Genomic DNA, 15418 nt, shown 5'->3' with positions numbered 1-15418 from the left:
GAACTTATTTAGGATTGGTTTGCAGATTCGTAGTTTAGCGTTAAATTTAGCACTAGGAAAATGAAATATTTAAGTTTAACGTCCCACGGTTATGCCGGTTAGGCTAAATGAGACAGTGATAATGAGAAATGAGTGAAATGGTGGAATGAAGAAAGGGGGAGGAAACGGGAGAACCCCGAGAATAGGGATGGTATCGAGACGAGACGAGACGAGACTTCATACAGTCTCGGTCTCGTCTCGGTTGATAAGTAGCGGTCTCGGTCTCGATCTCGTCTCGAGTCAAAAATCGCCGTCTCGGTCTCGGTCTCGTCTCGGTCAACAGATGCCTGTCTCGAAGGCCAAGTCTCGGTCTCGTCTCGGGTCTCGTCTCGAAAGTCTCGAAGGTACAGTCTGTCGTTTCCGCTTCTTATTTTTTGCCTTCATTCTTGACATAGAATTATGCTATGATGTACCTCTTCGTAGCTAATTTGTTAGCGCTAATGCTTTCCATGTGTGTATTCCAGGTTCAATCATCAGTGGGTATAACATACCCGGGATAAAACACTAATAGCAACTCATGTTTCAATTTCAGCAATAGACTTTGTCTCAAATAGCCTCAGTACTGGCTATACAAGTAAAATCCATTAAATTAACCCCAGTACTAAACAGTAGTATATTTCCTTCCTTTGAATCAAAATTGTTCAATACCTCTTAACGAATAACGCAACATATAGCAGCACGAATTAATCGTACCGAAATTGAAATTTTACAATTTCTCAGTTATTATCCAATACATTCTGCTTTGACTGTCATATTCATTACCTTAACAAATAAAGTAAATTATTACTACAATATATTTTGTTTCAAAATAATCAAATGATTTATTACCGTTTCACATCTCAGTGTTTAATTGACACTCTAAAACAGGAACTTCCTTAATCTTGTGGTGCGAGCTACGGCACTCATCTTTGCTATCTGAGGTCTCGGGTTGGATCATCAAACAAGTTAGATTCAAAGTCCGATGTTTCGTATAGTTCGCGTCTCACTTTAAGTACATTCTGTTTCTTAAACAAGTTCATACATAATGTATTACATAAGCATATATCCAGTGCCATAACATAGATTAAGCTTATTCCTGAGCTCTCAGCGGTGCATGTGATCTTTATTCGAGAAAACTAATTGTGTGTTCATTATGTTGAAATTTTATATTGGATGATAATTACTTGCAAAACATGGACATACATATTATATAAGTATATGGGTAATATCTATTTTCTCTGTCCCGGCAATATGAGTGATTTTTAACTTTCTAGTTTTCTTTTCTATTAATTTTCGTAGTTTTGCTGCAATATGAAGAGTCAAAAATATTTTTTGGTACGAATCTCGTTACATTTTGGGTCCGTTTTTACCCTACCTTACCCAGTAAAAGTTTTATATATATGAACTTTAGTAGTAGACTATGGTAAGTCACTTTTTGGTCGAAATTTATTTAACAATACAATATATAACTACTTAGTATAGTTTGAAAAACAGTACTATAGGTCTTACTTAAGGAACCGGTTTTTCGTTTCTCCTGTAAAATTACGAAATTCTAACTTGGTTTAGTTTATCTCTGAGGTCCAGATATAATACAATCATAACCATAATCATAATCAACCATTATCAACCCACTGCTGAATGAAGGTCTTTCCAAGTCTTCTCTACAACTAAGCTTGAGCAATTCTTTCTCAGGTTACTCCCCAGTTGTTCTTGATTTCGTCAAACCTTCTTGTACAAGAACGTTTTCTTGGCTGTTTTTATCTCGTAGTATCCTGTCTAGAATTGTTTTTGTTCATCGATCATAATTTCTTGCAATATGTCCAGCACATTTTCCAGTCCATATTAAAAATCATTTCATTAGTACCAGTCATTAGTTGCCAAATAATTCATTTCTACTGTATATATTTGTCCTACAAATTGTTCAAATCCGCTACTTTTGGAGCACAGATACGCTAGTTTTTGATCTTCGAATCTGACAACACTGACTCAATGATTTAAATCAACGCAATGTGAGGACTCCATTTGATCTAGTGGCTAGCACGCTTGACTTCGGTTCGAGTGGTCCCGAATTCGATTTCCGGTGGGAGTACAGTTGAACGACCGAAGTGGTTCGGATCCCATTATAATGATTAGCTCCACGTCTCCTTTAGACGCCCTAGTATAATCGTGGGACAACTAAAACAAACTAAACCAAAAATGAACACAATGTGAATTACTAACTGTAAGTCCTTGAATAACTGCATACAGCTATGGTATGGATCGAGTTTGAGGTGGTCGGTGGTCAAACTAAAACAAGTGAAATGTAACTAGGGTGTAATTAGAACTTTTAATTAACCATGGGTTTGTGTACATCACGATTAAGGCTTAAGGAAACAACTAGGGTTACTGAAAAGTTATCAGCTACATTTAATTTCAGTTACAATTTGCATTTACATGTATTGCTGGAACCAAAACTTTGACATTAACATTATAAAGACTACGAAAAACATCGTCTTTTAAAAACATTCTTGCACCATAAAACAAATTACAAATAATTTTAAAATATTTTGAGTTTAGGTACGTTATTTTCACTATATTTAGAATAAAATTTACCAATTTATTTAAGTTGGCAACACTACTTAAAATAATGGAACTGCGACTTGTAATTAAAACCACTAAAAACTATTGTTGTAATGTTATAGAAGCAAACTAAAGCAACAATCATTATAAAAAAATTAACACAAATACGTTAATTTAAGCAGTACAACAATCACTATCCATGTGTTTGGTATCACTGAAACGGTTTGAAATAAATTGTTTTAAGTGACATTATGATCACTTAAGTCTTTTGGAAGCATCTACATGATGAGACGTGATATGTCAGCACGTTTTTGAAGTGAATACTTTTAGAAAAAGTTAAATTTTTCATTTCTTGTAACTTTGATCCTTCATTCATTCGAAATACATTATACCATGATCATAGTATTTGACGCTAAGATACAAATGATGCGCATTGCACCGTATATGCCATTTGAGTTATTAGAGATCTCCAAAATGTTGATGTTGGTGATACTGTATTGTTCTTTGTTAGACAATAATGTATGTGGTATTGTGGTTTTATTTAATATCTAATATCTTATTTTGCGTTGGCAACACTGCTTGTTTATCTAGTGGTATTGCAGAGTATCTAGAAGAATTTTCCTTTCAATATTTCACACAATATGGTACAAATTTTCAGCATTATATATAGGCTATACAGAGAGAGAAAGAGAGGATTATATACAACAGCAGTGGATTTTGTTTCGGGAGAAGCTTGAGGAACGGGTAAGAAACATTTGTGTTGTACGTGCAGTGCGAAAAAATGATCATAAATTTATTTCGGGAGGGGCTTGAACCCGACACCTACCCCCTAAATACGCCACTGTACATCAGTCAACCGTTCCCATATTATCTCACACAGCAGTGAAACAAATTTTGAGTAAAGACAAAATAGCTGTCAATATTCGAGACGAGACCGAGACTTTCGAGACTGGCCAAGGTCTCGTCTCGGTCTCGTCTCGATTTATAGAGGTCTGTCTCGGTCTCGGTCTTGTCTCGGTATGTAAAAGTCCGTCTCGGTCTCGGTCTTGTCTCGGTATATAAAAGTCCGTCTCGGTCTCGGCACCATCCCTACCCGAGAAAACCCACGAGCACGGTGTTTGTCCACCACAAAGTCCACACGGCGCGAGCTGGGATCGAACCAGGGACCCCAAGCGCCGGAGGTGAACGCTCTACCACTGAGCCACCGCGCCCCCCCTTAGTTCAGCACTAGGGCTATGTGAGATGTACAGTCACGTCCAAAATTGTTGTCGCATATCTATAACTGTCTTCCTGTAAGAATATAATTTGATAATGATTTTGCAGGGTACTTTTAATACTGATACGATGTGTACAATTGGAAAATATATTTTTGTGGTAAATTTCATAGGAAAAGAATTATAAATACGAAAATTAGAATGAGTAAAACAAAATGTTGCTAAATGGACAAGAAAGCTTTATTTTCGTTTTATTGTTCTTACTTACTGCTCTTTTGACAGGAAATTTGTCACATACATATCTTTGTCGATTATACACATACCAACGTTATAAGAAATACCGGGCGAATTCGTTATCAAATTTTATTCCTACAACAACACATTTATAGACATGCGACAATAATTTTGGGCATGAGTGTACATCTACAGTTTAACGTGGAATCGTAATCATATGAGCACCCACCGGAAATCGAGCCCATGTCTTCCGCACTAAGACATGTTTACTAACCATATAGTCACGAGGGAGGAGAGTCTATTTAGGAGAATTGATACTTAGATCCATCGATCTTCCTCCATATTCACCATTTGTGTTACATCTGATATACCCTCCCGATCACTGTGATGATATGTGGATCTCCCGATTATAATATTCGTGCCGTATAACTCTAACGAATAACATGTGCAGTTGTAGTATGTCCATGATTTGGAAACGTAATTCACTTGATCCTATTTAATTCAAAGATCTTTGTTGGTTTCCTAAAGTTTATCGTTTCTTATTAGCATCGAGATAATATGAGGCATGGACCCACATTTTGAGGTGAAATTCGAACCACTGAAATGCGTTGAAATCTTAATGATTTTCCAAATAAATCGAACTTGAAACCTTGTGCAACAAATATACACACACTAATAATTAAACCAGCGTGAGGGTACTAAGATAGCAAGAAATAGTATTTACTTGGTATTTAAGTTTTTAAGCCGTAGTAAAAATATTAATGCTATGCACTGAGAAATAAAGCAGTAAGAATGCCAAAAAATAATACTTCATTCGACAAAGTCAAAATCTGTAACTAGAAGCAACTTGCTTCAAGGTTCGTCTCATTGATTTAGAGTTAATCGTCTGTTCTTTCTCTCTGTTTATGTCAACCGAGTTATGTAACAACATTTTCTACACTGAGAAAAATCAATTATTCGGACATCTGTATATTGTCCAAATTTACGGTATCCTTATATTTACTACAGGAATCTTTACGGGGCATACGTTATCCTAATCAGTACGGAGCATATCCTACATATGTACTGTACTTGGATGTTATATCATGCCATTGAGGATGTCCTTCGGATATTACATATGTATACGTATGTTACATACGTAAGCTATATGTTACGTATGTCAATCTGTGTGTGAGATCCTGACCGCCTACATACAGCTTTATCGTTCGTACAGAAAGTATGCTTATTCGGAACACTTATATGGAAAGTGCATATAAAATATGCTTTTTCAGTTATACGTTTGCTGTACATTAAGTCCAAAAACTACAGGATTTACACATATAATCTACGTTTTTCCCTACATCACATACAAGTTTTCTAGTGTATAACTTGATTGATTTTAAAGAGAAATATTAGTATAAGACTTTATACTTACCGCCATAAATTGCAGGCAATCCAGTGGTGACAAGAAACATCAGAATTATCTTCGTCATAGTGGGCTGCAAAAAAGTATTAAGTAATCAAAATCAAAACCCAAATATACAAAAAAATTCTCATTAGACCTGTAACTTATTCTTATACAGTAGTAGCAATAAGAATGAAATACGAAAAACAGAAAGATGTTGGGTACACAAGATATTAGTTCTATGGTGAAAAACACTGGCGAAAATCCCGGGGGATGAGATGGACATGTCCCCCTCAATCTTGAAATTGGGAGGACTGTTCCCTTCCCAATAATCCGATTTGATTTTTTGGGGAGGAAGAAATGTGATGATTTGTGGCCGACTGCCACTCCATCTACACCGCCTGATATACGAGAACAACAGGTTCACCTCAGAAATCAGATTCATCTACCGAATATGAGTCTAAAGTATCCCCCCCCAAAAAAATAAGCCTCAAATCTGCTGATCTTCAACAGCTTTGTTTTTAACTTCATAAATATTTTGAACGTCACTTAAATATATATATATCGGACGCAGGCAAGGTTGGACGACGACAAGCCTGGACACTTAATTTTGGTCGCTCGCGACAAGGTTGGACGAAGACAAGCTTGGACAACGACAAGCTTGGATACTTCTCAGTTTATCCTCTTGCGCCAGACTCGAACGAATTCCTGAGGTGTCCAAGCTTTGTCATGATCGATCCCGACAAGCCTGGACACACCTCATTTTGGGTCGCTGACGACAAGGTTGGTCGACGACAAGCCTGGACACATCTAATTTTGGGTCGCTGACGACAAGGTTGGCCAACGACAAGCCTGGAAACATTCGTGAGGTGTCCAGGCTTGTCGGGATCGATTTTGGATCGCTGACGACAAGGTTGGCCAACGACAAGCCTGGACACTTAATAAATAAATGGATATATAGTTGTTTTCCTCATATCCTTCAATATTGGACAACTAACCATCACTTGTGGTCAGTTGGTAGGTGAATACGAAAGGTCTCGAAGAACCTTGGAATTAATCCAGTAAGCAACCAGATGTTTGTTTTCTAAATTGAATGATCTGACAAATACAACTGTTTATTCACTTGTACGGGTGTACAAGGGCAGTTAGTGTTATCAATGTACAAGGGCAACTGTTCTCTCTGATTATCCTGCAGTGTTATTTTTATACCACCGTGATATTCATAAAAATCCTAAGAAGTACCACAGACATGATTATTCAATTACAATATCATATATCAATACTGAAAAATAAAAACCCGGTTTAAAATTTTAAAAAACGAGGTTTAAAACCCAAAAATGCCTAGGGTTCAAACCTATTCAAGCCATAGGGCATGTATGTATGAACTGGAAACGCCTTAACTGGTAGAGTTTGTTGGAACAGACCTTTCAAATTGGGTCGTTGACGACAAGCCTGGACACATTCCTCGGGTGTCCAAGCTTGTCGCGGTCGATCCCGTCAAGCCTGGACACATCTCATTTTGGGTCGTTGACGACAAGATTGGACGCGACAAGCCTGGACACATTCCTGGGGTGTCCAAGCTTGTCGTGGTCGATCCCGACAAGCCTAGACACATCTCATTTTGGGTCGCTGACGACAAGGTTGGCCAACGACAAGCCTGGACACATTCCTGAAGGTGTCCAGGCTTGTCGGGATCGACCCCGAGATGCTTTGACATATCTCATTTTGGGTCGCTGACGACAAGGTTGGCCAACGACAAGCTTGGACACAAAATGTGTCCAGGCTTGTCGTCGTCTAACCTTGGCGCGGTCCCATATATATATATATATAGCGATAAGCCATTACTCGTTATATCTTCCTGTTTTTATTCTACGGCGATAAAGGTTAAAACTAAACATAGTTTATTTCAACTACTTCCGGATTGAATAGAGGGTTAAAGGAGGAGATAGAATCTGTTCTTGGGACGCTGAATCGATTAGAAAAAAAAACACTACTCGGTATCTCTTGCAGGTTTTGCTCTGAAAATCTGAAACCTAAAGCGCTAGTAAATAAGCACTTCTTTTTTTTTCTGAAGAAATAAAAGAACACTATTATTTCGGCAGTGCAAAGAACACTTTCCTTTTGTCGTGCAAAGAAGAGTACGTTATTACAAATACCACCTGAGCGATCTTTCGTGTACACACACATATATAGATTCTTTTTTTATCTGGATAAAGAAGCCGAAAGCTAGATATCCCCTCGTCTGATCAAAAAAAAAGAAAATGAAATTATAAATTGACATAACTTTACTTGACGGAAAAAGAAATTTTATACCACAAACGTGTGCAGGTGGAAACAAAAAATATTTTGCAGATTCCACACCGTCATATAAATGTAAGTAACAGTACCTTTATCATCATTATGATTATACTCTAATTAAAATCCAATACAAAATTAGAGAAGACAGGACGTATGAAAATGGCTTTATAAAGAATGAAATTTTTGAGTTTTACGTCCCACGGTTTTGCCGGTTAGGCTAAAGGAGGCAGTGATGATGAGTAATGAATGAAATGAACAAAGTGGGAGGAAACGGGAGAACCCCGAGAAAATCCACGCACACGGTGTTTGTCCACCACAAAGTTCACTTGGCGGGGACTGGGATCGAACCCGGGACCCCAAGCACCAGAGGTGAACGCTCTACCACTGAGCCACCGCGGCCCGACAGGCTTTATAATGAGGAGAAGGTGGAATGGGTATGACTGGCGCCACCACATGACTAAAATGACTTATTAGTTTCATTCTCAACATTATAACAATTAGTGTTTGTCTGCATGTATTCAAGAAGAAACATAATTCTACTTTTATGAATCGATTGTTTTATATTCATTCGCGTTTTTGCCCTAAAATTATTACAAATGACTAGACAACTAAGAAATAAGGGTACTTGTTGTCCACCACAAACTTACTTCGCCGGGAATCGAACCAGGGACCACGCACCAGAGGTAACCACTCTACCACTAGGCCACTGTGTCTTTTTTACGTTCGAAAGACGATGGGAGAGAAGAAAATGTGGTGATCGTCAAAAAAAATGTCGAATTCGATATTTCAACGGATTTACACAATCATGGTTCCTACAAACCGAATAATTGATTTTTGGATATTCGTCCCCTCTATTCGACCGTCCGTACCCATGTAAATGTGTTCACTCGTCTAGACGTCATACTGTTCAACGTATCCTAACCAACTTTTAAACTTAATCGTATAACATTCTCCAACAGGGAATTTCGAATTTTCTTCCCACCCCCAAAATTAAGGGTAGTTTACTGAAGGATGAAACTTAAAAAATGTTATTTTCTCAAATACAACTATAACGACTTTGTTATATTTCATACATCAATATTTCGTTAGCAACCCAGTAGTGTGGTATAAGTGCTCTTTATGAGAAGTCTTCCGAACAGGTAGCTTACTTTTGAGAGAGAGCTTTCCTCGAATGATTTTCTCCAAAATGACAAGCAATTTTGTTCATATTCCAAAAATAAATGTTCTATCACTAAATTTACACTGTGAGATAAATCAATTGCTATTAACAAAATTACAAAAAGCATACTCTTGGGGTGAGTTTTTCCCTGGACAATTTCTCAGAAAAGACCGAAGCAATTTTCTTTGTATTTTATAGATAAATGCTCCATTAAAAAATATGCAATATGATATAAATAATTTTTCATTTAAAAAATCGCAATGAGTAGTTTACTTTTGGGAGGGTAAGTATTCTCCGGAAGATTTTCTCTAAAACCCCTAGTCAATTTTGTTCAAGTCCCATTATAAAACCTACAGTATGGTAAAAGTTTTTTATTCGGCTAGCCTAAAAAAAAATCATAATGTGCTTCCAATAACATGTTAAATAATAAAGAATATAATAATAAATAATAGCCCATAGCCCAACCACCCATACCTTTTCCCATAATGGTCCTCTCAACTCCCTTTCCTAAAAGAGGGTGTAGCCCTCTCAAAGGATGCTAGCCTTCGGCTAGCCTAAAAAAAAGTTTTTTATTTATTTATTTATTTATTTAAAAATATTCGCAAGGGGTCATGTCGCCACGTTTGGCCTAATCCTCGTTTCGCCTAACCAATTATCTGACACTTTTATGACAGATAAATGATAAGACTTGTGTCCGCCATTTTAGGCTAAAAAAGGATCCTCGTTTGGCCTAATCATCGTTACGCCTAAAATGGCGGACAATAAGAAAAAATTGTGGAAATTCAACTAGAGGGAAATTATATAAGAGAAAATTTCCTAGTATATAAAGAATTAAGAAATGCAAAATATATAGATTAATATTATATTAACTATTTTCGAGGAGTTAGGATTACCAAAACTCCTTTATGTATTTACTAGGACCATGGATATATACGAATATATATGAGTAGGTGAATAGCAAAACCCGTTAAATTCACATTTTAAAATTTGTGACAAATCGAGAAAAACTGTTTAAACACGTCATAATTGTAAAATAACATTAGAAACTAGAGATCATTAAAAAATTAAGAATAATGTGAGTGTTGATCTGTCGAAAGCTGTATAATCACACTAGTCTGTGAATTGCGTTATTCAAGAAAATAGTCTGGATTTAACAGGTTTTGCGTATGTAAATGGAAATAACAGCTTTTGCATCTGGACGAGCGGCCATTTTTGTTGAGGTTCAACATACAAACCCTATCAAAAAGAAAGGGAGTCAGAGTCAGAAATCAGTATTATACCTACTAAAATATTGGGGGGGGGGGATGTGTTAACTATACATTGCACAAGATTGGCACAAATGAATATGGATACATAAATGCTACATTAATTTTGTTCTAAATTGAAAACAATGGATCCAAATGTGCAAAAATTGAATTATGTAACCTCCTCTCCATCATCATCTACTAAATGGAAATCCATATCGTCGTCGTCCTCTGGTGCATCACCATTTTCTCGGTTTTCTATTCCACAAAAATCTCTTTGTAAAACGTGAGCTTTGAGCTGCTTTCAATCGTCAAACCCTTCGTAACTACAAGTGGAGTTAGTTATACCTATCCGTATACATTTCTAAACTGAATGACTATATTTTGGAAGAGTTTGTAACCTTTTATGGACTAACATAGGGTGAATATTAATTTGCCAATTATCCCAATATATGAATTTGAAATATAGCAAAACAAAATGTGCAAATGTTGAGTTTGAGCAAAACGGTGGCAGAAAGAGAATCAGAAATGGTAAATAAGTGGCAACATTTTTTAAAATGTTGTACCAGAAGCATGTTATAATTTTGAATGATAATTGACACGAGACATTTTAAGAAAGAGGTTCTGCTGAAGCTAAAGAGACCGTTTAGAGAAGAACCTAATCCAACAGTGTTCTGTTCAAAGTAAAGAGTTACCCTGAAATACAAAACAAACGACTTTTAAGCATAGGATAGTCCACTCACCTTGTCTTTTAGGCTACATTTCGTTTCCAGTTTTTCATGTGTCTTGTACGTTTTCTAGACAATGTTGGTGTTGTCTGATAAAATTATGATCATCGCTGCTTAGAGTATCGTTTTCTTTCGATTTTGTGTGCATTTGTCTAGTAATTATTAAAGATAAGCAAATAAGCACAGAAAAGTTTCACGAACAGTTAAGACGTATAGTGTCTCCATTTTCAGTCCAGGGTGCGCGGTGGCTCAGTAGTAGAGCGTTCATTTCCGGTGCTTGGGGTCCCTGGTTCGATCCCAGCTCGCGCCATGTGTACTTTGTGGTGGACAAACACCGTGCTCGTGGGTTTTCTCGGGGTTCTCCCGTTTCCTCCCACTTTCTTCATTCCACCATTTCATTCATTTTTCATCATCACCGTCTCCTTTAGCCTAACCGGCATAATCGTGGGACGTAAAACTAAAGATTTCATTTTCTTTTTTTTTCAATATTCAGTCCAAAAATTTAAAAAAATAATGAAAGCACACACTTCAAATTCTACCAAATAAAATTTCGAATGATTTACGAAGAGTTACAATAAATATTCAGATTACTAAACTAATCCTATACAGTACGAAACCTCAAATTGTTTGAAATATGGAATTAACCGGGTTTGATTCTGCTTTTCTCATTAGGTTATTTGCAGGTTTGGGATTTAACAGTTTATGAAACTGAATATGGAAGAGGGATTTAACTGGTTTTGCATCTGTATTCTCAGTTCTTCACATAGTAGGGAATATTTTTTTTCGAAAAATTTCCCTCCAGTTTCATCACCACGATTTTTTTATAGTCCACCATTTTAGGCAAAACGAGGATTAGGCCAAACGAGGATTAGGCCAAACGAGTATCCTTATTTCGCCTAAAATGGTGGACATAAAGCTTATCTTTTATCTGTCATAAAAGTGTCAGATAATTGGTTAGGCGAAACGAGGATTAGGCCAAACGATGCAAGATCACAAGGGGTAGTTTACTCTTGACTGGGTGTTTACACCTGGATGATTTTCTCAAGGCGACTCACAGAGTTTTGTTCATATTTAATAAATAATTGCTCTATTAAGAAGCCTACATTATGATATACATTATGATATGTAAATAATTTTCCATTAAGAAATTCACAAGGGGTAGTTCATTCTTGGAGATTAAGTTTCTCCGGACGATTTTCCTACGTTCTAGTGACCTCACCTTTTTCACATTACCGACCGAGTTGCTTACGTTGTAATGACCTCACCTTCTTTATATGCTTCCGACTGACTTATCTACGTTGTAGTGACCTCTCCTTCTTCTCATGCTTCCGACTGACTTATCTACGTTGTAGTGACCTCCCCTTCTTTACATGCTTCCGACTGACTTACCTACGTTGTAATGACCTTCCCTTCTTCACATGCTTCCGGGAAAAGATTAAATATTTCAGTTTAAGATTCCACGATTATGCCTTTTAGGCTAAGGGAGGCAATGATTAAAGCAAGTGAATGATGATGAGAGAATTGATGGAATCAGAAAATGGAAGGAACGGGAGTGCCCCGAGAAAACCCACGAGCACGATGTCATTCACCATAAACTTACTTGGTCGGGAATAGAACCAGGGATCCAACGCACCAGAGGTAAGCGCTTTACCACTGTGTCATAGTGACCCCAAATGCTCCCGAGCCCGATCCAACCATATTATAGTCCATTTGCAAGCCTAACGTGAAAATTTTGGGGAGGCTAGTAAAAATTTAGGAGGGGCCCGGCCCCCCGTGGATACGGGCCTGCTGGAAACCCTGACTTATTCTGAAGACAATTACATATGAATGATGAATCTAAGGTAATTTAAGTACAGCTTTGAGATTCATTTTTAGTTTCAAAAATTTCGCAATATGGTTTGAAGATATTTTTTTATGTCAATATCTTACTTATTAATCATACAATATAATATTTCAATAAAACTTACAAGGTTAGTAAATATATAGCCTAGAATACGTATTATTTTCTGAGATACATTATGTGCAGTACCTTGGCCATGGAGTTTTAATCGGGGTGCTCAAATATAACAAGAGTCCTTTTCGACAATATTCTCCGAGACATTTATACAAACTGATTCCACTTTATAGATCAGTGACACATACTTTCGAACTCACTGCAAGGAGTGTTTCATCTAAATGTAACGACATACAAACAGTGAAACTTGGGTACATAAGATGCGAGCGAAAGCTTCTTAATGTATTATTTTTTCTTTTTTCTTTTTTTCTTAGTGTCTGATTTGATCTGGTTTTCAGTTTAGCGTCCGTTTCAGTAGCGAGGCTGTATAAGACGTAGACATACAGCTTAATGTGGAATCAGAACCACAGAATCAGATCCCAGCCCCCGCCAAGTGAACTTTGTGATGGACAAACGACCGTGTGCGTGGGTTTTGTCAGGGTTCTCCCGTTTCCTCCCATTTTCTTCATTCCACCATTTCATTCATTACTCATCATCACCGTCTCCTTTAGCCTAACCGGCATAACCGTGGAACGTAAAATTCAAAGATTTCATTTCATTTCATTTAAGGTAATTGTACCGTGTGTGTGGGTTTTCTCAGTGTTTTCCTGTTTCCTCGCACTTTCTTCATTCTACCATTTCATTCATTTATCATCACCGTCTCCTTTAGCCTAGCCGACATAATCGTGGGACGTAAGACGCAAAGATTTCATTTTCATTTTTCAGTTTGATTATTCATGCTTCTCCTTTAGCCCAAAGGGACGTTAAATGCATGGGACGTTAAATTAAAAATTCAAATTTAATTACATTAGTACTATAGAAATGGCAGAATTTCATCTTAAGATCAACAGAATTCGGAAGGTGGATCAGGCCCGTAGGCAGCCTTTATTAGGGAAGGGGGGGGGGGGAAGAAATGAAGACTGAGGGGGCAATGACAAAGACATCAAAGAACACCATTGAATTATCGAAACTGTAAATTTTTGTTTCATTTTTGTGTGCTGAAGCTCTTTACGAGGTACTTTGTTTCATATTAATATTAAAATCTAAGTATATATATTTTTAAACATTAGAACAAAATTATATTACAGCAATTTTAGATTATATCAATACAAAATAGAAGTATATGTTTTATTCAACTTTTGCACTCAATTTTCTACCTTCCAAAATAAGCGAAACACTACAGTTTATTAATATTCACAACTAACGTTGTGGAATATGATACTGTTTTTTGGAAGTGCACTTTGTATCCTTGGACTTGCTATGGTTGCAGTAATAGAATACGGTTTGAAATTCCTGAAGTGAGAAAAGACAATGGAAGATGTTTGGTGCATCTAGTAAGAAACATATATTTTTACACAGAAATGAGTAGAATTCGTAAAGTTGAATTTAATTTGGTAAATATAATTGCAAGAATTTCATTGATTTTGGGTCAGTTTGAAAATTCTCTTCAGCGTTATTTTTTTTTTAGAACGGGCAAAAAATAATTTAGGGGGGCAGTGCACCCTCTAGTTTCTCCCTGGCTGCGGGTCTGAGGTGGATATTTCTAAAACGGAAAGAAGAAAAGAAGAAAAATTCTTAATATATAATCTAAGAAAATACAATACAACATAAAATGCCCTAACTTGAGAATTTCCACGGAGATTTCTAAGCCGAATGTCCTTTCGTCATGCATATTGTTAGTTAAGGTGCCTGGTTCTGGTTTGACTTGTTTTTCAATCATTGTTGATATCTGATGTAAGTCAATGCATAAATTAAAATCTTAAAAATTCACCTTACTTGTGAACATAAAATTTTAAAAATGTAATGAAATAATTAAATAAATACCTTTGGTTAATTTTCGGCACACTGCAATTATAGCTGTAATGTAAGTGGCTTCTTTTTTGATGAGACTCTTTCTGCAGTAACCTCTTAAACTATATTTAACCATTGAGACTAAACATCCCTTATCTTCACAACATTTAACTTCAATCCTTATCTGTGTTCTTCTGATCTTTCAACCTCTGGCGTATCATTGGTTGAAGGTCAGACGTGAAAGAGTGCACTGCATGCACAATTTCATTTAATCACAGAGCTCAGAAATCGGTACTTTCCCGTTAACTGGCAAGGACAGCACAAAGAACATACAGATATTGCAATGGTTCATATGAGGCTGTACTTCATCTTAACACGTGATGCCTTTTTTTAAAGACAAAGAAAGGAGAATCTGTTTTTCCTTACTTACTGTCTTAATTAAAACGCACAATGAAAATACTCATGTTATAACAATTACAGTAGCAGAACTGCACCATTTTTTTTTCATATGAGGGTTTTCATTAATTGTTAGACTACTGTTGTAAAAAAAAAAAAAAAAAAAAAAAAAAAAAAAAAAAGAGAGAGAGATGACTTACCGCTTGTCTCCTGTCGAATTACATATCAATAGTGAACATAATTAATAATGATTATTTTTATTTACGTGTATATAATTGTTATAGTTGCCTGAGAATTTAAACGTTTCCACTGACCCGTCTTCTGTTTAAGTAGCCATCTTGAAAAAATCGAGGATGAAGAGGCATCTTTCATCAGTTTTTGGCTATTTTTTTCACAAATA

At 36.5% G+C, this 15418-nt stretch overlaps 1 protein-coding gene across 3 annotated transcripts in view; it reads right to left on the bottom strand.

Moving 5' to 3' along the window:
* The window catches only part of LOC145673401 (uncharacterized), a 288550-nt gene extending 273737 nt beyond the window's left edge, over positions 1-14813 (bottom strand). For all 3 annotated transcript variants that reach the window (XM_081743064.1, XM_081743065.1, XM_081743066.1), the window contains exons 1-2: positions 14656-14813; positions 5440-5503 (exon numbers count right to left, since the gene is read on the bottom strand). In XM_081743064.1, the coding sequence (XP_081599190.1) occupies positions 5440-5497 (58 nt within the window). In that variant the 5' untranslated portion in view covers positions 5498-5503; positions 14656-14813. The remainder of the gene's footprint in view (positions 1-5439; positions 5504-14655) is intronic.
* Positions 14814-15418: the final 605 nt, after the last annotated feature.

The sequence above is a fragment of the Thermobia domestica genome, chromosome 16, assembly GCF_964235325.1.
Source record: "Thermobia domestica chromosome 16, izTheDome1.hap1.1, whole genome shotgun sequence".
NCBI lineage: Eukaryota > Metazoa > Arthropoda > Insecta > Zygentoma > Lepismatidae > Thermobia > Thermobia domestica.
Note: the sequence above shows the minus strand (reverse complement) of the source record. Positions and strands in the feature narration are given on the sequence as shown.